We start from the raw sequence: 25,872 nt of genomic DNA on the forward strand, positions 1-25,872 counted from the left end.
GGGGATGCAAAGAATGTAAATAACTACCAGACTATAATGATTGGGTCTCTTATGGCAAAGTTGTTTGGGTGCATAATGAAGATAAAAGTGAGTGATTGGGTTGAAGAGAATGGCAAGCGTACAAAAGGACAAGCGTGTTTTCGTCAACACCATAGCACAATTGATCATCTTGTCACTCTTCGTGTTCTCATGGAGGAAAATCAATTGAAAGGCAAGCGATTGTATTGTTGCTTTGTGGCCTTAAGGAAAGCATTTGATATGATTCCACGTAACAATTTGCGGAGAAGGATGGAAGAACTCCTAGTGCCAAGTGAGTTTATGCTTGCAGTTTCTCTAATCTATGAGAGGGTGATGTGTCAATTGCGCATGGGAAGAGACGTTTCAGAAATTTTTGCAAGCACTATTGGGGTTAAACAAGGATGTCCGCTGTCACCAACTCTCTTTGGTGTATGCATCGATCAATTGGAACAAATGATACTTGAAATGTTAAATTGAACCGGAACGGCAATGTATGGTTGGATTCGTGATATGTTTAAGTTTACACTTCACCATGGCATGCCTCATGATTGGACCACTAATTTGATCAAGCATCTACATCAAAGAGAAGATACAAACAATGTAAATAACTATCGCACTATAAAGGTTGGATCTCTTATGGCAAAGCTAATTGGAACTATAATGCAAGAAAAAATGAGTGCATGGGCTAAAGTAAATGGCAAAGGTGCTCATGCACAAGTGGGCTTTTGTCAAAAGTCTACGCAACATTAATCAACTTGCTACTCTTCGAGTTCTTACGGCGGAAAGTTGGCTACATTGAGAGACCACAGGTTATGATGTTCTCTCGCATCGTCGACAACAAACCTTCCGTCCCACATGACATTATCATAGAAGAATTGGCCACATCATCCATGCTAGTGGAGGCTCTATTTCAGATAGTATGTTTCATTCAAAGATTGAGGAAGCATGGTCTTGATATAGAGCAACTCCCGCCCTTTCAGTATAGCCCGGGCTCATCATTTGTATGCATCTCACAATGCGAGAGGAACTAGGTCCTCATACATGATCTTTGGCATGGAGCACACCCAAGCAGCCTCTTCCATCAAAGATGCAGTACGATAGATTCACTTTATGACTATCTTAGAGGCGGCTTCATCTAGAGGCCAAGATTTATAGACAAGAGGATGATAGAGCGGGCTTTCTTAGACTCCACTTGTATACTGCAAGGACTCTTCACTCCATGCTCACCTTTGCATAACATCCCCTCCATCCCTCAAGTTTGGTACTAGATGGAGCTATCTAGTCTTTTTCACAACACGAGAATGCGGATTAGGGCTAGAGGGACGATAGTATAATTCCCTCGTCAAATGTGTCACCGATCCCTGAGTTGTGGCCATTTTACCGCTAGAAACTCACTTGTGTGCATCTTTGCACATTATGGGCAGCCCACTGACATTACTATTCTGGAGGCCATCCAAACCACTATAAAATCAAACCTTAGCCTCTCCATCAACTCATAATCTTAAGGTCCCTCCCTCTCTAGCCTTTTCTGAAAGAGATCCGATCCTTCTCAGTGTCTTGCGTTTTGCAAGAGATCGCAGCCCCCTGCATTGTGCTAGTGATTTCAGCCTTACCTGTGCCAGATCTGCTGAATTTTGTCGCATGCATCAGCCGCCTGTCCTTTCCCTCTCGTGGCGACCCCATTGCCTTGCCATTAGAGACCTTTTGCTGCTCCATCCAGTGCAACTTCCGCATCATTTTCAGCCTGCATTAACGCAAGATCTACTCCGTAATCACCTTCTCAGATCTACGTTTTAGCAGCTAGCATTCAGCCCTTGATTCGTCACATCAGGTGTGCAAATCAGCCCAAGATCTACGCCATGATGACCATCCGCACGCAACATCAAATCGTATCTCATTGGTGCATCTCTCAGCCCCAAAAGCGCTTAATTTCAAAGGGTTATGAGCGGCTACATCATCCATTGAATCAAGTAGAGTCTTGCATTGAGGTATTGCATCTGTGTACATTCCATTAACACAATCCAAAGCAAACACCACATCCGCAACGGTGTGGGGGAGCCTTGTGCAGGTTGGTTGTGATCCCATCATTTTGTGTCCTCTCTCTCTCTCTCTCTCTCTCTCTCTCTCTCTCTCTCTCTCTCTCTCTCTCTCTCTCATTAGCCCTCATGTGAATGTACCCAACCCCCATATGTTTTGAGCTTGTACTATTTACACTTTACTAGAGTCACACATGGTTGTAACCTTCTGGTCTCATAGGTCATTTTGGCCTTTTGAAGACGTTTATATAACATTTCATTTCATTTCATCTCTCTCTCTCTCTCTCTCTCTCTCTCTCTCTCTCTCTCTCTCTCTCTCTCTCTCTCTCTCTCTCTCTCCAACCCCACGCCCCTCGCGCTCCCCCCTCTGCTGCCCAACCCCCCTCGCGCGCTCTCCCTCTGCAGCCCCCCCCCCCCCCCCCCCCCCCCCCCTCTCGCACTCTCCTTGCAGCGCCACCCCCTCATGCTCCCCCCCGGCCCCCCTTGCTGCCCCGTGCGTAGAGAGAGAGAGTGGAGAAAAAGAAAATATAGAGAGAGAGAGAGATAAAAAGCGTAGAGAGAGAAAACCTGCACCCGTAGAGAGACAAAAAGCGTAGAGAGAGAAAACCTGCACACGTAGAGAGGAAAAAAAAAGCCTCAAAATTCTCTTCCTCTCCCTCTCCTTTAGCGGCCTTCAATCATGAGGAAACAAAATGGCAAAGATGGTCCTATGGAGGATCCCATTCAAAAATGCAAAGAAGAAATGAGCGAGTACTATAAAGGCACTCGACGAGCGCGTGTCGGCACAAGAAAGCACGATCCTCGAAGAAGGAGAGCTTCAGCCCTCAGTAGTTGAAGAGCTTAACACGATTAAAGAACAAGTGCGGGCCATCAAAGAAGGTGAGGAGCAACAAAAAGAAATGAGGACCTCATGGGTAGATGTCATCACAAAGACCCAACAAAAAGCAGAACAGGCCGAGAAGTGGATCAAGATCGTCAAGAAAGGAAAGGGCAAGGAAATAACCCCCACACCAACCATCATTAACCTAACACTAGCAGAGGAGCAAAGGAAACGTGTGCGGGCCTTACACGTAAGGATATGTGGCCTCACAGACCAAGATAATGTGGATGAAGAGGTGAAAGAACTCATGACTATGGTGGGGGTTAATGAGCAGACGCATACAAGGGCTTGGAGAGTGGGCAATAAGAAAAGTGGGAGCAAGGGGGAAACCTCGAAGGAAAAGGCACTCATCCTCCGTTTCCCCTCCATGGAAGTGAAGGACTTCTTGAAGAAGAGACCGACTCTAAATAAGACAGGCATCTTTCTTGGAGATGACCTCACCCTCTCGCAGATTGCTCATATGCAAGAGGTGATGCCGGAAATTAGAGCAGCAAGGGAAAAAGGGAAGATTGCTTTTTACCTGGATGGAAGGGTGGGGATATTGGAGCGACACTCCGCATGACGGTGCGAGACCTATGGGACCACACTATAGATGGCAGCCTGGAATTGTAATGGGTCACTCCGTCTTGATGTAGGTGCCTTTGAGGATAGTTTCACTGGAAGAGACCATTTTCTATTTTGAGACACATCAAGCCCCTGGGCAATCCATGCCACAGGTGAGCGGATATAGATGGGAGACAGCTTGCAAACAGGAGACCAGATCGGAGCATCGAGGACGGGGCTCAGGGGGAGTGGTCAAGGAGGAGTTGCAGCCATTGATATATATAGCACGCAGGGATGAGCAGACTAGGTACATGTGGGTGAGGCTTAGGGCAGAGACATGCAGATACCTCTATATTGCTATTTGTTACTTTCCTCCTAATACGTCAGTATATGCATCACCTAAAGGACAGTCCCCCTTTGCTATTTTGGATAATGACATATGGGAGTTTTCCAAAGATGGTGACATTATCATATTAGGGGACTTCAATGCTAAGACTGCCACCAGACAGTATTTTATGATACTTCCGAGGAGATGCTTAGGCGCTGGACGTTACATAGATGGGCCTATCCAGACTATGACAGGATGAGGAATACACTGAGTACGGCAGATACTTGATAGATATGGGAACTGCACATAGATTGGCCATTTTGAATGGCCTAGAAAGATTTTCTACAGCTAGAGGTTTTACATGCTTTCCACATCGACGTGGTGCTAGTACAGTGCATTATGTTATGGCCCAGCCAGGTCTCGTTCCATTCTTACAGGATTTCATGGTGGGCACTAGGCCAATTGGAGTAGCAGTTGATCATGCTATCTTGTCTTTCACTCTTACGTATCAGTTCAGCACAGCTCCATTAGGAGAGGTCCCCACACACACTCCGTATACCTTCGTGATGGAGACGGATTCTGTGTATATGGATGAGATATACAGGCACCATATACTAATCCAGTATATGGTGAGGGAGACGGATTCTTGCTAATCCAGTACATGTGCAAGAGGCTCTTGCCTCGGCAATCGCGCATGAACCCACACAACTGTACATTGGTCAAATGAAAAGCCCACTAGTGGGGCATAACATACTGCCAAAAGGGGAGAGAGAGAGCAGTGCGTAGCGTGCAGGGCATCACTCCTGGCACCGCACTATGCATAAGAGGGAAAGCAAGCACTCCATAGCTCTTAGCCTGTGACAAATTCTGAAAATCAGCCTCTCCCAGCTTAAAAATCAGCGCCCAATTTTCTGCATGAGGAAAGTGCACAGAATTGTGCCACTTGGCACATTTACAAGCATTTTCCCGTTTCGGGGTTGCCGCCTAAAAATCTCCCAACCGGTTGCCCAGTTGACTTCACGGCAGAGTAAGAAAATGTTCTCCTTGTCATTCCGGAGGTAATGACGTAAACACATTTTCAGGTCCCAAAATAGCAGCCCCCTAAATTTTAGGAGATGCTGCCATTGTATCTTTCTAGGTCATCCGACCCTCTTTGTACACTGGCCACATCCAGAACTGAAATGTAGCCTCTGTAGCAAAAAAAGGATAAATAGTAGTCACACGTTGGTGACATACCCCCCTCTTGAAATCTCAAACGTCCTCGTTTGCATCTATGTCGTTCATGCTCCTAGTCAACACTGATGTATTCAACACCTGTCGACACATGTACAACACATACATGCTCATTGTCAACCCTGGTGTATTCAACACCTCGTCGACTCATGTATTGCCTGCGTGTGAACCCTGTCCCAATGACATAGTGGTAGCTTCGCACTCTGCCATTGCTTTGAGTCACTAACTTTCCAATGACAAAATGGTAGCTGCACATTTTCCCACTGTCTTATAGTACACGTTGGATCCCGTAACACTTTCGAGCATACCCAAAACGACAGTTTAAGAATGCAGTTACACATGTACTCTTTAATAGAAGCAATTACTGTATCCTTGACAAACTAACAAGAAATACTCACTTCTATAGCACTAACCAAACTTTTGGACATTCCGTAAGAGCAATTGCCAAACTGACAATCTGTACAGCTCTAACATTCATGTAACAGGTATTTCATTTGAGCTCACTTTAAATACCATGTACATCATTTGTTTCAGAAGCCATTGTCACACTGACAATCCATGTAGCTTTGAAACTCAATGGGTCAAGGTAGGTTGCAAACCGAAGGCTTCAAGGTATAGTGATAACACAGTTGGTGACTCTGCAAGTTCACCTTCTTCCATCCACTTAGCATCCATTCGTGGATAGTTTTTTAACTTTACTAAGTAACGCCTAGCAACCTTGCCTTTCACTTTCCTTTCTTTGTGTGCCAAAATCTGTTCAGGGACCAAGATCTCGTCAAGTTCCTCGACTTCCGGTTGATCTTCAGCTGGCATATCTTCTGGCACATCACCCACATAGGGTCTGAGAAGACTCACATGAAACGCATTGTGAATCTTCCAACTGTCAGGCAATTTCAGCCTATATGCAGCATCACTGATTATGTCGCACACTTGAAAAGGCCCATAGTAACGCATGCTGAGCTTTGGAAACAGTCTTTCCTTGCCCTTCATCTTCTTTAAACTTGCCTTTTCAAAGCGTAAAAGCACCCAATCACCAAGTGAATATACCACTTCACGACGGTGACGATCAGCTGCTTTCTTTTGCTTTGCCTGAGTCTTCTCTAAGGCCACTTTGACCTTCTTGTACATTTCATCCATGTCCTGAACATACTTATCTGCTTCAAATATCTTGTCCTTTGTGTGCAGTATGGGAGGAACTTTCTTGCCACCTTCAACTATCTCAAAAGGTGCCTTGCCAGTTGATGAATGCATTGTATTATTGTATGCATACTCCACCAATGGCAAATGCTGCTCCCACTTTCCTTTATGCTCTGACACATAACACTTCAGCAGATCTAGGACAGTAGAATTTGCCTCTTCTGACTGCCCATCTGTTTGAGGATGAAATGACGAAGAGAATTTGAGCGTGATGCCCATATTCTCAAACAAGCCTCTCCAGAACAAACTTGTCATGCGTGGATCACGGTCGCTAACAATCGACTGTGGCATCCCATGATACTTGAAAATATTGCTCATAAACAAGCGTGCCATCTGATCTGGCTTTATCTTCTTCCTGATAGAAATAAAATGAACCTGTTTGCTGAATCTGCAAATAATGGTCCAAATACCATCATTTCCTGTCTGCGTTCTCGGAAGATCAAAGATAAAATCCATAGCAATACTTTCCCATGGTTTATCTGGAATAGGTAGTGGTTGCAATAACCCTGGTGCCTTTTGCCTGTCAAACTTGACCTTTTGGTAAATTAGGCATTCTCGCACAAAGGCATCCACATCTCTTCTCAATGTAGGCCAATAGAAGAATGTCTAAACCGATTTAACTGTAGCATCAATACCACGATGCCCTACATACGGTGGGACATGACTCTCTTCCATAACTTTGCGTCGGAATGGCTTTGTGACACACAATCTGCCATGCATCATCATGAACCCGTCTTTAAGAAGATAGTGTTCATGACGTTGTCCATCCATTAGCTGCTCGAAGACCCTTGCAAAATCTTCATCATTTGCATACTGTTCTCTCATATCATCAAGTTCATGATGATAAGTAATTGACACAGCTGAAATTTGTGGCTTCCTTGACAAGGCATCAGCCACAACATTCTTCTTGCCTTCCACATGCACAATCTGAAAATGGCACATGGACAAGATATTTGCCCATCGCATATGCTTCTCAGATAACTTTGTCTGTGTCAAGAAGTATCGCAAGGTCTGATGGTCCGTTTGGACAACGAAATCTGCACCTAGCAGGTAGTGTTTCCAACTGAAGAGCGCATGAATCACAGCCAGTAGCTCTTTCTCATAGACCTGCATGGTCATCTCTGGCCCTTGCAAAAAACTGCTCTCATAGGCTACTACCCTGCCATCTTGCATTAGCACTGCACCAATGCTACTACCACGGGCGTCGCTCTGGACCACAAATGACTTCCTAAGATCTGGCAACACAATGACTGGATCTGAAGTCATCTTTTCCTTTAAGAGATTAAAAGCTGAAATTTCTTTCTGTGTCCATCTAAAGGTGACTACCTTCTTTTGAAGAGCATGTAAAGGTGAAGCAATCTCAGCGAAATTTCGGATAAACCTTCTGTAATAGGAGCATAGTCCCAAAAAGCTTCAGACATCATGCACCGTCTTCAAATTTGGACATGACTTGATCGCTTCAACTTTTGCAAGATCCATTCTGACACCATCCTTTGAGACAATGTGTCCCAGAAAGTGGATCTCTTCCAGAAAAAATTCACTTTTCTTTGCATTGATGAGCAACCTATGACTGCGTAACTCTTTGAACACAATGGCCAAGTGATGCCTATGCTCCTCTTCATTCTTTGAGTAGACTATCATGTCATCAAAGAATGTACCAACAAACTGTTGGTGTGGACAGAAAATTCTGTCCATCATCCTATTGAACGTAGCAGGAGCATTTGTGAGAGCAAAGGGCATCACTAAAAATTCGTAAAGGCCAAACGTCGTTCTAAAAGCAATCTTGTGCACATCCTCTGATCTAATGCGGATCTGATGGTACCCACTCTTTAGATCTATCCTGCTAAACATAGCTGCTCCTTCTAATTTGTCCATAATATCATCAATTCTAGGTATAGGGAACCTATTCTTGATGGTATAGACTCCCCTTTAAGCTTTACATCCAGAATGTGAGTCTTTCCCCTGCTCTGTACAGTGATCTTTTTGTTGTAGGCATCCATGATTCCTTGTACACGAAACAACCAAGGAATACCTAACAACACATCACATCCGTCCAGTGGCATGATGTAAAATTCTTCAGCATCTACATAGGATTGGATATGTAGACGCAACTTTCCAATGATGGGTGTCACAGCCTCTGTATGCCCAGGACATGCCAAACCTGCCTCTGTTGTATACCCCATCTCTTCAGGTCTGATTCCCAACTTTGAAGCCAATTCTGGGGAAATGAAGTTGACTTTGGCACCTGGATCAAAGAAGATAAGCACTGTTTGATCCCTAACCTTTCCCCATGCTCTGCAAAGCTCACTTGCATCTGAATTTGGCTTGTCGCCCACCATATCTGGCACTAGACCAGCCATGGGCTTCTTTCCTTTCCTGTCCTCCTTGTCTTCAGAACCAGTTGGCCTTTTCTTTGTAAGACAATTGTAAGCAATGTGGCCGGGTTGCTCACAAATAAAGCATTTGTTCTCTGTCCTCAGGACCTTCTTTTGCTCTTCACACTTGCGAGGAAAACGTCTTTTCCATTTCTTCGTTGGTCTCTTTTCTGATTCAGCCGAAACTTTGCCTTTCCCTGCGTTGGCTGGCTCCTGAGTCACTTTAGGAACCTCCTTGGAAACATACTTCTTCGCTGAATTTTTCGTGGCTGATCCTTCCTTGACGCCAGTATTGAATTCACAATCTTCTCCCTTGAGCAAACCATTGCCAGTGTTTGCTACCTCGATGAGCTGCGTCATAGTAGTGACTTTGGTCTTCGTACAATACTTTCTCAATCCTTTAGGTAGGCCACAACAGTATTTTTCAATCTGTTCTGTCAATGGCACAAACCTATAGGAAGTTACTGGAAGTAGAGCTTTCCAAAACTTCCGATTGTAATCATCCAGATTCTTGCAAGTAGCAGCATTAAGCTGGTGCCATTCTGTCATCACATCTGCTTCAAAGTCATCAGATAACCATGCTGCTGCAAAAATCTGCTTGAAGTAAATCCATGTGGACGGAGCTTGCCCTTGCAGCAATAAAGTTGTCCACCATTGTCCCGCATTCCCTGTCAAGAAAGTGGCTGCCTTGCGGACCTTTGAAGCCTCTGTAAAGTTTCCCCCTTCATAGGCCTTGTCAAACTGCTGGAGGAATGAAAGAGCCTTCTTCCTGTCATCAAACCCTGTAAAGGTCGTGAAAGATACACCTTTGCCACCTTCTTTGTACGGAGTTGGCCTCTCCAGCGGCGTTAAATTGTCATATGGAAGTGACTAAAACATGGGAACACTGTTAGGGTTCATATGTGTTCCTTGGCCGCTAATAACTTGACCTGGAAATGCCATATTTGGCTGCTGATTTGTAATTCCAGCCATACCAAAATTTGCCTGTGGCATCCCAAATTGGCCTTGAGTGCTCTGAAACCCTGGTAGCATGCCCGTGACACCATACATGGGGTTAGGCATCATCCTTTGAGCACTCCCGAACACTGTTCTTGGCGTGTAAAACTGATTTCCAGGTGCATGACCAGCCATGCTCTGGAATACCGATCCACCTCCAAAATAGCCAGGGTGTACTGAAGGTGGTGGGAAGACCTGTTGCATAGCCTGTAGGTTGCCTCCCTGCCCATTAGAACCAGCTATAGGCTGCTGAAAGGTGGCGGGCTGAACTGGTACAGCTTGAAAGACTGGCATCTCAGCCACCTGTTCTTGCACCTTCGGCACACGTTGCGGAGACTACATGTTCTCCGTCAAGTGTACAGGTGTTTCCATTGACTGTGCAGTATGAATCACCTGTGCTTGAGCCTTAACAGGCTTTTGAATATGATCCAGTGACCCAACTTGCTGAGACGGAACAGGAGGTTGCAGAAAGACTAAAAACCTCGGGTTTTGCATTACTTGTGTGAACTTAGCCACAACAGTAGCCAACTGGGTCCTGAATATATCATCATCCGTCTGTGGTGGTCTTGAGGACTCACCCACTTCATGTGTCTGTTGACCCTGTGAAGAGGAAACCTCTTCAGTCACATCATCTGGTCTGTCAGCCATAATTGCAATTCCCTGTGTCTGGTCTATGATCCCCTGTGTCCTCAAGCCCAACTGACCAAGGCTCACTTCTATGGGAAAAAGTGATTTAATTCCGTCGATGGAACCATGTAACCGGCCTGTTCAATCCAAAAAGGACGGTAGACTTTACTTCAAACCTTGATTTAGCTTTCACCCATTATTAGACGTCTATTTTACCTGTACTTTCAAGACACAACAAAGGGGAGAGGGATACAAGCTGCTAGATTGCACCTGTATGAGTAGACCGACACCTGATTGGCCCCTAACTTAGGTGCCCCTTTCGGTATTTCTTTATTGTTCAAAAGAGGGAATAAACGTTGTGGATCCCTACAAGCTGCCCCGCACACACTTGGCTGAATTTCAACTGTTCCAGCCGATTTCCGCAGCATAACTGTACTAGGACCCTTCACAATCAGTATTCCCACGCATTAAATGACTTTCCCGACGCATACGAGCACTTTGCAAAACCTGGCGAGAATCTGCAGCACGCTGAATTCTCTGTTTTCAGCCCTGAAAATGCGCCAGATCGCTTGTACAGCGGTCCCCTTGCGTCACCGAACCTCCTGGGGGTATTAGGGTCCGTTTAGTGCCAAAACCCTAAACCTGCAAAAATACACAGCAGGCTGTAAGTTACTGTTTCGGGCTCCGTTTCGTGTGCCGGTCGCATCCTTAGCAAGTCCTCGAGCTCCCGCACCTGTAGGGCTACTTGCCCTTTGAATCGGACGAGATTTCTGGCGTGAAACCTCTCCGAATTCACCTGTACCTGCGGGGGGATTAGCCGCTAGCTAATCCAGTACCTGTGCAAGAGGCTCTTGCCTCGGCAATCGCGCATGAACCCACACAACTGTACATTGGTCAAATGAAAAGCCCACTAGTGGGGCATAACATACTGCCAAAAGGGGAGAGAGAGGGCAGTGCGTAGCGTGCAGGGCATCACTCCTGGCACTGCACTGAGCATAAGAGGGAAAGCAAGCACTCCATAGCTCTTAACCTGTGACAAATTCTGAAAATCAGCCTCTCCCAGCTTAAAAATCAGCGCCCAATTTTCTGCATGAGGAAAGTGCACAGAATTGTGCCACTTGGCACATTTACAAGCATTTTCCCATTTCGGGGTTGCCGCCTAAAAATCTCCCAACCGGTTGCCCAGTTGACTTCACGGCAGAGTCAGAAAATGTTCTCCTTGTCATTCCGGAGGTAATGACGCAAACACATTTTCAGGTCCCAAAATAGCAGTTCCCTAAATTTTAGGAGATGCTGCCATTGTATCTTTCTAGGTCATCCGACCCTCTTTGTACATTGTGGCCACATCCAGAACTGAAATGTAGCCTCTGTAGCAAAGGATTCGCTTTGGCTAGTCAATGACCCCACTTTGGCTAACCATAGTCCTTGTCTAACCTTAGTGCTCTCTTGCCCTCAGGCCTGGACTCCCTCTGGACAGTTCCACACTAGCTATGCAATGCAGGGCAGTTAGATTTCCCGAGGGGTGTTTCCAAAAAGTGAAAGTAAATAGATAATAAGAAAGAAATCAACAAAAAGGATAAATAGTAGTCACACGCTGGTGACAGTATGTCTACAATTGTGGCTATTTTCAAGTCAGGAGATCCCATGATTCCAGGGAATTATCGCAGCATCATGGTTGGTCACACATTGGCTAGGTTGTATACATCCGTTCTTGAGCAGGAGCTGAGTAGACGGGCAGAGCGAGAGGGCCTACGAGCATCAGGGCAGGCAAGATTTAGGAGAGGTTTCTCCACTCTTGACCACTTTATGACACTGAGATTGAGGAGGGTAGACACCATGGCAAGAGGATCTATTGTAGCTTTGTGGATTTCCGCAAAGCTTTTGACACGGTACTGAGAGCCAGCCTTATACACAGACTACAGGACAAGGGTGTGCCTATAGAGCTGATATGGGGTATTTTGGCTTTATGCAGGAGAGTGATGGGGCAGGTACGCACTACTGAGGGAATGTCTGACATGGTCCACTCCACTATTGGAGTGAAGCAGGGATGCCCTATCTCCGAGGGTCAGGAGGTCAGCACCCAGATTTACGTATGGCCAAGAGACTGTGGAGTACATAGATGCATATACCTATCTTGGGGTAGTTTTCAGTGGACCGGTGTTTTCAATGAGGAGCACATCAGAGACTAGACTGACGAGAGCCTATGCAGCCTTGGGAGGACTAGATAGAATGTGTTCACAGGTTCAGTTTTAGGAACCGCGAACAAAGCTCTGGCTTTTTGACACTAGTAACTTCAGCTATGCTCTACAGAGTTCAAGTATGGGGACCCTCAGTAGACCATCATGGGAGATCTGGCACCACAGATGGATGGAGATATATGGAGAGGCCTTTAGTCTCTATGATCGCTCGGATGATTCGCGCTAGGGCCTCAGTGCCGCATGAGATTATCCGAGCCGAGCTAGCCGCTCTCCCCCCCCCCCCCGTGGCTGAGGCATTGACTAGATCAGTATCCTTTATACACATTTTATGGGACCTCTCCAGAAAAAGATATGCTCGGCTTGCCCTAGAGTCATCTCGACAACTAACGCTACAAGACGATACACCATGTTGGTATGGACAGATGACAGCATGGTTTCAGTCACATGGTTTCAGCTTGGATAGATTGCCTCCGTTCCAATACTCCTTGGATGCACCCTCCCTATCTTTCACACACACAGAGATCACCAGACTCAATACGCAAGGATCTGATTCAGCTAGATACCAGGAGCACATGGATACAACCGACACAGGAGTTGGGCACGAAGATGGCCTTCTACAAAGAGCATCTTCTCCAGCTCACGGAGGATGGTTTTGTGACTAGGCCTGCACACATGGATACACACTTATCTCATGGGATACGATGCGCTACTGGGCAGATACGCACATGCTCACATCAGCTCTAGATCGAGACCAGCCGATTTCGAGAGGTACCAACAGGGGCCAGGATATGTCACCTATGTCGCTTAGAGCTAGAGACAGAGCAGCACTACACATGTCATTGCCCGGCGTACTATGAGATACGAGGCCACTTCTACTGTCTATTCTAGGAGGGTTTTGGACCATTCTCTAGAGTCATGAGATACGAGGATCAGAGATGTCTCGGATTGTTCCTACTAGAGCTGCACAGACTTAGGGAGAGCTTGCTGAGGACATCAGGGGCGAGAGTCTCAGAGACGGATCACATATTTCTTTACACCAGCCAAGGGAGAGCCAGAGGAGCAGTTATCACGCCAGATCTCAGAGCCCACCCACACTAGAAGTACGTTGATTGATCGAGCCATTGAGCTAGGCGGATCCCCCCCCCCCCCCCCCCCCCCCCCCTCCCTCTATCTTGTTTCAGCTCCGATCAGCTTCAGATTCATCTCCTTAGTGTTTTTAGTCTTAGTTCTTTATACTTTCCGTACTCAGACATGGTATCAAATTCACCTTGTAACTTTTTGGTCTCATAGGTCATTTGGCCTCCTAAGACGTTAATATAACATTTCATTTCATCTCTCTCTCTCTCTCTCTCTCTCTCTCTCTCTCTCTCTCTCTCTCATAGCATCGACGGAGGCTACATCAAAGGATTCGGATCACTTTGGCCCGACATGCACGACGCCCGGTCACTACTGTCCATGGAGAAGATTGATGAGATCCGCCAGCGACCGATGCTGGATTTCTTGTGACTTGTGATTTAGCTATCCTAGCTAGCTGCTTAGTTCACACTACCAGTTTAGGATTTTGTCATTTCATTTTGTTACTCTGACTTTGTATCAGATTCACCACATTGTAACGCTTTGGTCTCATAGGTCATTTTGGCCTTTTAAAGACGTTAATATAACATTTCATTTCATTTCACCTCTCTCTCTCTCTCTCTCTCTCTCTCTCTCTCTCTCTCTCTCTCTCTCTCTCTCTCTCATGTGAATGCGGGCGCTGACCTCCTGATCCACTGTGGGGTCGTATTAATTACCATGACCTTGGTTTTACCAAGGTTGACAGACAAACCACTTTCATGGGCAAAGCTATGCAAAGCATCCAAGTGACATTGCATCCCCTCTGGAGAGTCGGAGATCAACACAATATCATCAACATATAACAATAGTGGGATCCATGTCCTGCCAGTTGTGCACCTCTATCACCATCTCTCTCAATGTAGTCAGAAACCTCATCCACATGCATACCTGTTAACCCTCACGGCTCACGGACACCCTATCACCTACGACGGACGTTGTAACCTACGGCGGACATTGTATTATTTATTTGGTAGAGTCAGGTACCAGGCTTGTCGGTCCAATAGGAAAAGAGTAAGAGTGATCGCCGATGAGAGGCGCACTCTAACTGGAACATTCAAGGGATTAGTTGGCTAAGCATGGACGCCCAAGTGTGAATGGGGCGAGCTCATATAAAAGTCAACTAAACCTAAAATTCACTCATTCTCTCATTTGTGCAATAGAAGAGTGCTCTTGCTCCATCTCCATCTTCTTCTTCTTCATCTCCTTGTGTGTGTGTGTATGTGTGAGAGTGAAAGAGGGAGAGAGAGGGAGTGTGTGTGCGATCGAGCATTACGAAGGCACGACGGCAGCGAAGCGGTTGAGCGCGGCGAAGCGGCGGCTCCTTCTTCTTCACAGCGAGGAATCCTCCACGAAGCAAGCGTAGAGCGGTGAGTGACACACCATCGCCTTCTTTGAGCTTACTAGTTTAGGCTTGTTGTGTGCTTGGAGCCATTTGTGGCTCGCACACGGTGTATCGCAAGTTCCTTGCATTGACACGTGCGACATACGCGCACAATACCAAACAAAGTAGGAGAGAGCGGGCAACCCTGCTTCACCCCAATAGTGGAATGAGCCGTTGTAGATAGGCCCTCTAAGGTGAGTACATGCCCCACTACTGACCCGTACAGTGCCATGACCCCCCAAATGAGCTCTGTGGGTACTCCCATCTCCTGTAATCTGCGGATCAATCTAGCTCTGGGTACGGTGTCAAATGCTTTGCGGAAGTCCACAAAGCTGCAATAGATCCGTCCCCCATGTGATCTTCCCTCCTCAATGATGGCTCTAAGAGTCAAGATATGGTCAAGAGTAGAAAAACATCTCCTGAATCCTGCCTGCCCGGCTGCCCGTATCCCTTCCCTCTCTGCCCATCTACTCAGTTGTTGCTCAAGAATGGATGCGTACAACCGTGCCAATGTGTGTCCGATCATGATAGTGCGATAATTCCCAGGCTCCATAGGGTCTCCTGACTTGAAAATAGATACAATAGTAGCTAGGCTCCAAGTATCAGGCAAGCCCTCACACATGGCACGGTTAAACATAACTGCTAGGAGCTCTGCTAGTAGATCTCTGGCATGCATGAAGTGCTCAGCCACTAAGCCATTATGATCATATGCTCTCCCAATCCTCATCCTGTCAATGGCCTTCCTCACCATCTCAGCGGTGAAAAAAGCACATGTGTGGGGGCATGGATCGGGGGGGCCGGGAAGGGGCGGTTGTCCAGGAATTGTGTACAGAGATGACGCGTACTGGCCCCAAGCCTCTGTGGGGGAGGGGAGTGCTCATGAAAGAGCCGCCATGCCTCACGTGAGTCCTGACTCAAGAATAGCTGGTATAGATCCTGCTCTAGGCGAGCCAAAAATGCCCTCTTCTTCCGCCGCACTAGGCGTCGGAAGTCAATCTGTGACTGTCTGTGAGTGATGTCCCCCAAAAGCACCTCCCTCTGAAGTCTAGCTCTGGTCTCTCGGCATTCCTCATCATACCAGTTGTTCTGGGGCATGCTCCCAGAACGACGTCTCTGCTCAGGCTGTGTGTGTGGGTATGCCTCTGCTACTGCATCATGTAACGTCTGCGTCAGTATAGTAGTAAGCTCCTCCAAAGGTCGCCCTGGCTCTTCTGTACACAAGCGTCTGTAAATCCTATCTATGTATACAGAGTCCGTCTCCCGCGTGAAGGTGTAGCGAGTAGGAGCCGCTGCCTGTGGCCTATGTGCTACACTAAACTCGAAAGAGATAGTCAACGACACAAGAGCATGGTCCACTGCCACACCAACAGGTATGGGTCCAACCATGAGGTCTTGGATACTAGAGATGAGTCTCGGTTGTGCCATGACATAATCCACTATGCTAGCTCCATGTCTATGTGGAAAGCGTGTAAAACCCCCCGCAGCGGGAAATCTCTGTAGGCCATTCAAGATGACCAATCCATGTGCAGTCCCCATGTCTATCAAGTGTCGTCCATACTCAATATGCTCCCCATCTTGCGATAGTCTGGATAGGCTTGTCTCTGCAACATCCAGCTCTCTCAGCATCTCTTCTGAAGTATCATAAAAAACTATCTGATGATGAGCAGTACTAGCATTGAAATCCCCTAGAATGATGATGTCACCATCTCTAGAGAGCTGAGATTTAGGGACCTTCATTGGACCATCATGGGAGGACAAGTCGCACTGATGGATGGTGGGACATGGAGAAGCCACTAGTCTCTATGATCTCACGGCTAATTAGAGCCAAGGCTTCAGTACCACGTGCCATTACACAAGCAGAGCTAGCTGCCCCCCCCACTAGTGGTTGAGGCGCTCACCAGATCTGTCTCCTTCATACATTGCATCTGGGAACTTCCCAGAAACAGATATGCCCGCCTTGCACTCGAGTCCTCTCGATAGTTAGCCATGCAGGGAGAAACACCATGCTGGTATGGGGAGATGACATCATGGTTTCAGGCGCATGGGTTCAGCATAGACAGACTGCCCCCCTTCCAGTACTCACTAGATGCACCCTCTCTGACTCTCACACAGTTCGAGATCACCAGGCTCATCCGCCAGGACCTGACTCAGCTAGACACCAGGAGGACATGGATACAGCCACCACGGGAGCTGGGCACGAAGATGGCTTTCTACAGAGAGCATCTTCTCCAGCTTACGGAGGACGGTTTTGTGACGAGACCCAGATACATGGACACCCACTTGTCTCATGGGATACAATGTGCTATTGGCCAGATGCGCACATCTTCACACCAGCTGCGGATCGAGACTGGGAGATACAACAGAGGCCACGAGACTGGGAGATACAGCAGAGGCCAAGACATGCCTCCTATGTGACCTGGAGCCTGAGACAGAGTTGCACTACACATGCGATTGCCCCGTCTGCTACGAGATACGCGGCCGCTTCCACTGCTTATTCAGAGAGGGCTTCGGACCACTCTCGAGAGTCATGCGGTACGAGGATCAGAGATACTTGGGTCTGTTTTTGCTCGAGCTGCGCAGACACAAAGAGAGCCTGATGAGAGGAGAGGTCGGCCAGTCTCAAAGACGGATCACGGACTTCTTTAGAGCAAACACTGAACACCCGGACGAGCTACTACCAAAGGAGAGCTCGCCGCCTCACAACGGAGGCACACTGATCGACCAAGTGACCGAGCTAGGGAGATCAAGACGCCCACGACTGCGGAGGACTACACAGCATCGATGGAAATTGCATCAAAGGATTCGGATCACTTTGGCCCAACATGCACGACGCCCGGTCAAGCTATTGACCATGGAGGAGATTGATGAGATCCGCCAGCGACCGATGCTGGATCTTTTGTCATCTGTGATTTAGCTATTCCACCTATCTGCTTAGCTCACACCTAGTTGTTTAGGATTCCATAGCATTTTATTCTGTCATTTTTGTTACTCTGACTTTGTATCAGATCCACCACATTGTAACTTTCTGGTCTCATAGGTCATTCTGGCCTCCTGAAGACATTAATATAACATTACATTTCATTTCATCATCATCATCATCATCTCTCTCTCTCTCTCTCTCTCTCTCTCTCTCTCTCTCTCTCTCTCTCTCTCTCTCTCTCTCTCTCTCTCTCTCTCTCTCTCTCTCTCTCTCTCTCTCTCTCTCTCTCTATATATCCGATCGAAACCCTAGCAGCTCAAGCTTCCTTTGCTTCGCTGACCTCACCTTGGGCGAGGGGCTGCCCTGCGGGGGGGGTCCCCGGCTCGAATAAGCACCGCCCCATCCCAGCCCAAACTCCAGCAACAGCGCCTACCATCCTGGTCCGCCACTGTTGCACCACCGCTTTGGTCCTGCTCCAACGGCGCCCTCACGGGCCGGGCCCTGCTCCACCCATCACAGGTCCCTCTGCTCTGCGTTGTCTCTACATCCCCCCCATCCCGCCCCCGTCTCCTCACTGCTCTCTGCATTTCAAATTTACTTTACCTTCAAGCCTCAAGATTATACAGCGGAATATTAAACTCCTAAGCGGCCTTTCCCACCCCGAGCCCATCAGCAGCCCACCTTTGGGTCTTCTAAACAACAGCGATGGCCACTCGAGCATCATCCCGCAGCAAGCTCACTTTCGCAGGGGTTGTAGCAACACCCCCGAAGCAAGACAACATCGTCTGCCTCCAAAATGAAGTCGGAAAGGTTCTCAAGGAGAATGACGAGCTCAAACAAAGACTTGTTGCCATCGAGACATGGCTTGCCGCAATGGAAAACCGCAAGAAAGAAGAGACGGTAGATATGGAAGTCAAGTTCAACAAAACAAAGACGGAAGTGGAGACCATACTCACAAAGGAGGTCAAAAATCAAATACACGAGGTAATCTTTCGCAAGGTCGAAGACCGTGTGGCATCCACGCTACGCGAGCGACAACGACAAGAGGACATCTCCCTCAATGTTCGTATCGGCGGGCTCCCAAGCGACTGGAAAGGGGAGGGAGATCACAAGTTTCACGAGTGCTTTGCCCGTATCTAAGCAGTAACCCCATTGGTACAATGGGATCCAGCAACAATCACCTTTCTTACACATGAGCATCGCACCAATCACGCAATCCTCACTTTCAAGACCAAGGCATATCGAGTCGAACTCCTTGAGCAATCAAGGCTTCTCAAGGATACTAAAATTTGGTTTGCAGAAGATCTCACACCCGCCCAACTCAAACAAAAAAAGACAGAACTCCAAAAGATGCGACAAGCACGCACGGCAGGGAAATGGGCAGTCTATCCAGGAGGTAAAGCCATCATCCAGGAGTTTTGAATTCCCAAGCCGGCTCCCTCCTCACCTTCCCCTTCTTAGTTTTGTTTATTTTAACTTTCCTTTTGACACCTCTTTGGACCCTCAGTCCTTAATTGAGATGTATCTCACGATCCTCCTGTTTAGAAGAACTCCTTTTGTAATGTTTCGATTTCGGTCCCATGGGTCATATCTGACCTCCGCGGACGATAATTCAATCTCTCTCTCTCTCTCTCTCTCTCTCTCTCTCACACACACACACACACACACATAACAGGTCTTGAGTTCAACTCTCCTCGTCGGCTAGATCTTTAAGGTCTCTTGGAATAGTTTCCTACGACGTTAAAACACTCTTCTTCTTCTTCTTCTTCTCAATTCATCCTCTCCCGTGATTGATTCCGTTTTTTTGCCATTTTCTACAGCTTTTAGATGCGGCTTGAGCAGCGCAACCTACACTATGGTCATCATAACTTGGCACTGGACGGTTCGTCGTGTTTGGCTTGGCACTCACTTTGGTTCTCCAGATTTGCCAGGACTCCAAACAAACACGAGAGAGAGAAAAGGGGCTGTAAAAACAAAAACCTTTATATTAATTGAGATAGAAAAGAGAGCCCTGAAACCATATGGCCCAAAAAGCTGTTAAAAAGAATACAATCTAAACATCTTCCCACATAAAATAGCACACATCCTTATAGCACAATGTTTGCTAATCTTACTCAAAGTAACGTTAGTTTGGTACCTTAAGATCTCCAGCAGCATAGACACCATGTACAGAAGTCTCTGCTCCACCATTGCGAACAACGACATAACCAGCGTCGTCAAGATCAATTTGGCCTTTCAAAAGCTGACTGTTTGGTTGATGCCCTATGCCATAAAACAGACCCTTCACACTCATGGTTCTTTCCTTACTGGACTTAGTATCACGTACGATAACGCCAGTCATTTGGCCCTTATCATTGCTAGCTATATCTACCACCTGTGTGTTGAAATGCACAGTCACATTTGCATTATCCAGAACCCTGAAATATTAAGAAACAATCATAAGATGGAGCTATAAAATGATAATTAAAACCAATCTGGAAGTCTACCTATCTTGCATTGCCCTGGAAGCACGCATTTGATCCCTTCGCACCAATAAATGCACGTGACAAGCATATTTGGTGAGATAAATGGCCTCTTCAGCTGCTGTATCCCCGCCCCCAACAACAGCAAGCTCCTGCCCTTTGAAAAGGGGTGATGCACCATCACAAATGGCACATGCACTGATCCCTCTACACCAAAACTCGTGTTCTCGGGGCAAGTCCAACCTTTTTGCAGTGGCACCAGTTGCAATAATCACGGTATGGCACTTTACCTGGGTGGCAATGCCATAGTCCTTAAGAATTATAATAGCATGTCTACATTAAACTCATGATTCACACTGGCAAAAGATTTCTTATAAAGAGAAGCTAAACAGGCTTAACAGCAACCCATACTATCAAACTGGATCAAGCAGCCAAACCTCACCTCATAATCACTGCTCTTCACAGTAAATGGCCGGTTTGTGACATCAACAAACTCCACATCTTCTGTACGAAGCTCAGCACCCCAACGCTCAGCCTGTTTCCGCATCCTGTCAACCAGCCATGCCCCCATGAAGCCTGGAACTGAAAGGAAATAGTCTTTACAGCATTGATTGTACTGTTTCAAAGCAGACCAACCTATCCATCAGATCTGGGCCCGCTATGCCATCAGGAAAACCAGGAAAATTCTCCACCTCAGTAGTCGTCATCAACTGACCACCAGGTACACCACCAGCTTGATAGCCCTCAAAAACAACAGGCTTCAAATTTGCTCTTGCGGCATAAATTGCTGCGGTGTAGCCAGCAGGGCCCGATCCTATGATTACCAAATTTTCCACACCTCCTTTTGGTACTGAGATAAACAAATGCAGTTTCTCCTCATGAGATTTCAAACGTGATTGAACTTTAACCATTTGCAAATATTTAACAACAAAAGTAACAACCACAACGTAACAATTTTCTGGAAAACAAATTTTCCTTAGCTTTTATCAATAATATAGGCTCAGTAAGCAGTGACTAAAAAACATACATATATAGACATAGATATAGATATGCACCCATTGCTAGCATGACATTCATCGGATGCAGGTCACAATGTGCTAATCCTTGTTCATGTGCGAAAGACATTGCTCTCATACGCATGCCTGAAACACCATGTAAACTTTCCATGTAGCTGTGATGGATCTTCAGGTTTATGAGTATTACGAGGTGAGTCACCACCTTTTGTCGGTTGATTCTCTCGTGAAATCCAGCATGACAAATCATTGGATGCAGGTCACAATGTACTACTCGTTGTTCATGTGCAAAAGACATCCCTTGCACCAAATGTGGTGCATTATCACAAAATGCTTGTTAACGATTTCTCAGCTTCACAAAGGACAGGATCTTTGCCTCTGTTGATCATCCTCCCCCACATTGAAGCTTTCAATAACACGTCAATCCTTTCAATTTGTGAAGGCAAACTTGGGGTTTTGGGTGTGCTCTCTTTCTCTTTTCAACAAGGTGGGTTATCGTTTAGGCTTATTTAAGCATATGGCTTTTAAAGAGGGTCCTCTCCTATCTCATGAGGTCCAACCTCCATTACCTACTGGCTTGCACCTCCCACACGGTACACCACCACCGGCCTCTCCACCGGCCTCTCCACCACCTCTGATAATCTATCCATTGTTTCTTGGAGATTGCTAGGCTTATTAAAATGTGCCACCTCTTGATTCACCAGCACCTAAGACATTCAAAGATGGCTTCTCTACAAGTAAATTCTTCACTTTCTTAGGCATCCAACACTCCAAGAACATCCTAAGTTTCTTCAGTGATTTGATGTTATCTCCCGCACCACCGGGGGAATCAGAGTTAATTATTACTTCCTTCCTCAAGGACAGTTCTAAGGCAATAATGGGATGCTCTGAAATTTCGTTTCTGCTTGGTCTAGCTTAAGAATTTCTCCTACCTACACGTCGGAGACCTACAACTAAAATCCTTAAGATATTTTTGTCATTTTCTCATTTAGGGACTACACTTTGGCTGGTCAAATTGAGAAATATAAGGTTGCATTGCCTTTTCTCTTGTGTAACTATTGCATTCGCAAGGTGATTTCCAATATGTGGCTACTTATGTCACGTGCATGGGTGGATACATATATCAATAAAACTTTTTTTCTTTTAAGAAGCCTCATTCTCTAGTCAAAGAAGCCCTCCCAACTCTCAAACATTCACCCCCGCTTCTTCTCGGCAGAGAAATCCTACACCTTCACAAGCTTCTCCATGATTATTCCAGTTCACACCCACAACAGATAACAGAGTACAAGGAAGGTATTATATTTGTTGTCGCAAATGTCATGCCTTCCCAATTGCACAAGACAAATCCAGCACCACCACCAAAATAACAATCACAAGATACCATTTGTGGCGATGTCAGATGCAACTAGATGGAATAAAGTAATCCCACCATTGCAATTCTATTTAGAAGCCTTTAAGGTAGTGAACGGGTGATGACGTGGCAAGCTCGCTAGAAATTGCAGAAGCTACTTTTGGGCGCCACGAATCACGGGTGATGACGTGGCAAGCTGGCTAGAAATTGCAGAAGCTACTTTTGGGCGCCAGTTTTGTAGCTAATGCTTTTCAAGCCAGGTGTCACAAAATGATTGACGTGGTATGTCCACCCGTAAACTGACAGACTAACAAGATTCTAAGTTGTTCCAACTTATTGGGTACCCATCGGATGGGGCCCTTAGGGACACATAGAGATAATAAAAGAAAGAAAGATCACGAAGATGCTGACGTGGCAAGTGTTATACGGACAGCCCGCGAATTGTGTTGATGCTAACGTGGCAACGTACGGATTTCCACGAATTACGTTGGCTGCCCAGAGCGCTAGCTTTTGGACCTGAAGTTTTTCATTGTACTGCTTTTGGGGCACTGCTATTGGGCATCTCTTGTACTTGTTATAAGAGTCCTTCGGGCCTCACTCTGCAGAGCATCTGGACGCAGAGTCTAAGGGCAGAGGTCCCTCGAGAGTTGTACTTTGCAATGATTAATGATAAAGAAATCCCGAAAGGGGTGCCAAAATTTGGGGTCGATACCTCTGGGCACGGAACTACACTGGACCATGTCGACTCTCTCTCTCTATTAAAGTTCGGAGATTTTTGAGTTTCTATTTGTGTATTGCTATTGATTTCTCTTGGAGTGTCCAAGTCTGTTACAGTGGTATCAGAGCTCAAAAAGATTCTTCTTTTGCGAAGGATCCGATCTTTTTTGCAGCACACGCAGGTTTCTGTGAAAGAATTTTCGTGTCCCGACCTGGAACTATTTTTAAGAAAGAATTCTCGTGTCCCAACCCCGGACTATTTTTGTGAAAGAATCTTCGTGCCCCGACCCCGATGCCATACAGGTCCTATCATAATAACTAATATCTAATTCTCCTAAATGATTTTCTCATGTTAAACTGATCATTTAATATAGGGAAGTACCAAGGGAGAAAAAGATAAAATATTGGTTAAGCTGGCAGACTAGCCACAGTAGGGATCCAAAGGAGGGAAAATAGGGATCCAAAGGGGGGAGAGGAATGTGCAACAATGGGCTTTAAAGACCCTAAGGTTCAACCCATTAAGACTTCCAAAATGCTAAGGTTCCAAAATTCAAAGGTTGTGTCCTATGGTCAAGCTTAGAAAAAATTGGGTGCTTTGTGAGTGTGCCAAAAAGTCTTCAAGACTCCTACATAGGAGGGGGGCGAGCCCTGTAAGTAGGGGATGAGAGAGAAACACACACACACTCACAGGTTCCCTTCACACAAAGGGAATAAGGGACACATGTCAACTCCCTAGGCCAATTGCCCACAAGGTGCACTTAAATCCTATTAGATGGCCATAGAGGTGGACCAATGAGAATTAGGCTAGAGTAAATCTAGTTTAACTTGTTTAAAAACACTTGATAAAAGAACCAATAAGAATTAAGCTCTCTAGATGACTATTGGACAGTCTCCCAAGGGGTCCAATGAGCATTCAGCAGCCCAATGGCTTGCTTGATTCCTATTAGCCAGAAGACAAAGGGGTCCAATGAGAGTTTAATTGATTCATTTAATTACCTAAAGCTCTCACAAAAGGGGAAAGGGGGACACATGTCACAAGGCTATCACTTATGCTTCTCAATTTTCATTGGCTAAGCTTTGTAGAGTCCAATGGGGTGCCAGCAGGAGTAATTTGCAAGAGGGGTCGACCAAGAGAGAGAGGGGGGCTGATTTTGGCAAGGCATTATCACACACACACTCACACAATCTCATGTGTGAAGCAAGAAGACTCTCTCTCTCCTTCTCAAGCTTTAATGGAAAGCTCATCACCTACTCCAACCTTGTGAGAAGGGAGGCCTACACCAACAACTCTTGGCTTTGTGATGCAAATCCAACCAAGAGCCAAGCTTCAATGCATGCTTATTACTAAGCTATGCTAAGCTATTATGAGTCATTAGGTGAGGAGATATACTTCTTTCTCGTAAGACTACTCTTTCTTCCTCTCTATCTACTCTCATACCTTGCTAGCTCTCACCATCTTCGAAGGTGTGTGGTCTTGGGTCTGAGACCGTGAGGGAATTGATGATGTGTTTTATAAGTGTTTGCTTAGTGCTTGAAGCTTCCATCTTCATTGCACTAGCTAGTTATTGAAGGAACACAAAGAATTGTATTGTAAAATGTCTCCCTTGATGGGGGAAACCTATAATAGAAAGCCTTTTGGAGCGGGGACCGGCTCCATGTAAATCCGGCCCTCAACTGTTGTCAATAGCTTAATTTCTCTCTCTTTTGAAGTATTCTTCATGCCTATCTAACTAGGTGTTATGCTTTTTGTTGCTCTCTCCACCCAAGCACTCTTGTTATGCTCATTAGGAATCTATTCTAATGAAATGCTCACTATGTTCATGCTATTTTCCGCTACACACAAGTTACTAGGCCATTATATGTTACAAGTCCCCAGATTACACATGGGATCTCGCGGAGAATTTAACAAAGATAACACTCTCGAGGGGGGGTCAAAGAAAAGTTGAAATCCGGTGCGAGAACTAAAGAAAAGAATGAAGAGTTGGGAAAAAATTTCGGCATAGAAGTTTGCTAGGGCAATGGCAAGGGAACTAAGTATCTTTCTCCTACTCAACTTCAAAATTTCAGAGAGAAAGGAAGATGCTTCTACTGTGGCGAGAAAGGACATGTGAAACCGGATTGCCCGCTAAAGCAGCAACGGCAAGAACAAGCCTTTACGAGGCAAGAGAAAGCAAGGAAGGAACCCGCACCACCAAGTTCGAACTCAATTCCAGATGTTCAAGGAAACACAGAAACGGAGAAAGGGAAGCGTCAACTTCTGAAGGGCTAGGGGTCTTTGAACAACCAGCGTGTACTAATTCTTTACGATCCAGGATCCACAGATAATTTTATCTCCCTGGATACTGCAGAACGTTTGTGCCTCACACCGGCTCAGCTTGGCACACCGGTTACATCCGGATCGGCATTCGAGGGGTTGACAACCAATGCAACTCCCGTGCAAGGACAGCTCAATCTTCGGATTCGCGAGTACAAGGACCGTGAATC

At 46.2% G+C, this 25,872-nt stretch overlaps 1 protein-coding gene and 1 pseudogene across 3 annotated transcripts in view; both read right to left on the reverse strand.

Moving 5' to 3' along the window:
• Positions 1-25,872, reverse strand: part of NTRC (NADPH-dependent thioredoxin reductase C) — an 84,577-nt gene that overhangs the window by 22,289 nt on the left and 36,416 nt on the right. For all 3 annotated transcript variants that reach the window (XM_086525925.1, XM_086525926.1, XM_086525924.1), the window contains exons 2-5: positions 20,944-21,157; positions 20,750-20,855; positions 20,332-20,597; positions 19,983-20,262 (exon numbers count right to left, since the gene is read on the reverse strand). In XM_086525925.1, the coding sequence (XP_086382051.1) occupies positions 19,983-20,262; positions 20,332-20,597; positions 20,750-20,855; positions 20,944-21,157 (866 nt within the window). The remainder of the gene's footprint in view (positions 1-19,982; positions 20,263-20,331; positions 20,598-20,749; positions 20,856-20,943; positions 21,158-25,872) is intronic.
• LOC147446748 (uncharacterized) lies at positions 14,175-18,039 on the reverse strand (annotated as a pseudogene).

This window comes from Adiantum capillus-veneris, chromosome 12, assembly GCF_014529385.1.
Source record: "Adiantum capillus-veneris isolate H3 chromosome 12, ASM1452938v2, whole genome shotgun sequence".
Classification (NCBI taxonomy): Eukaryota; Viridiplantae; Streptophyta; class Polypodiopsida; order Polypodiales; family Pteridaceae; genus Adiantum; species Adiantum capillus-veneris.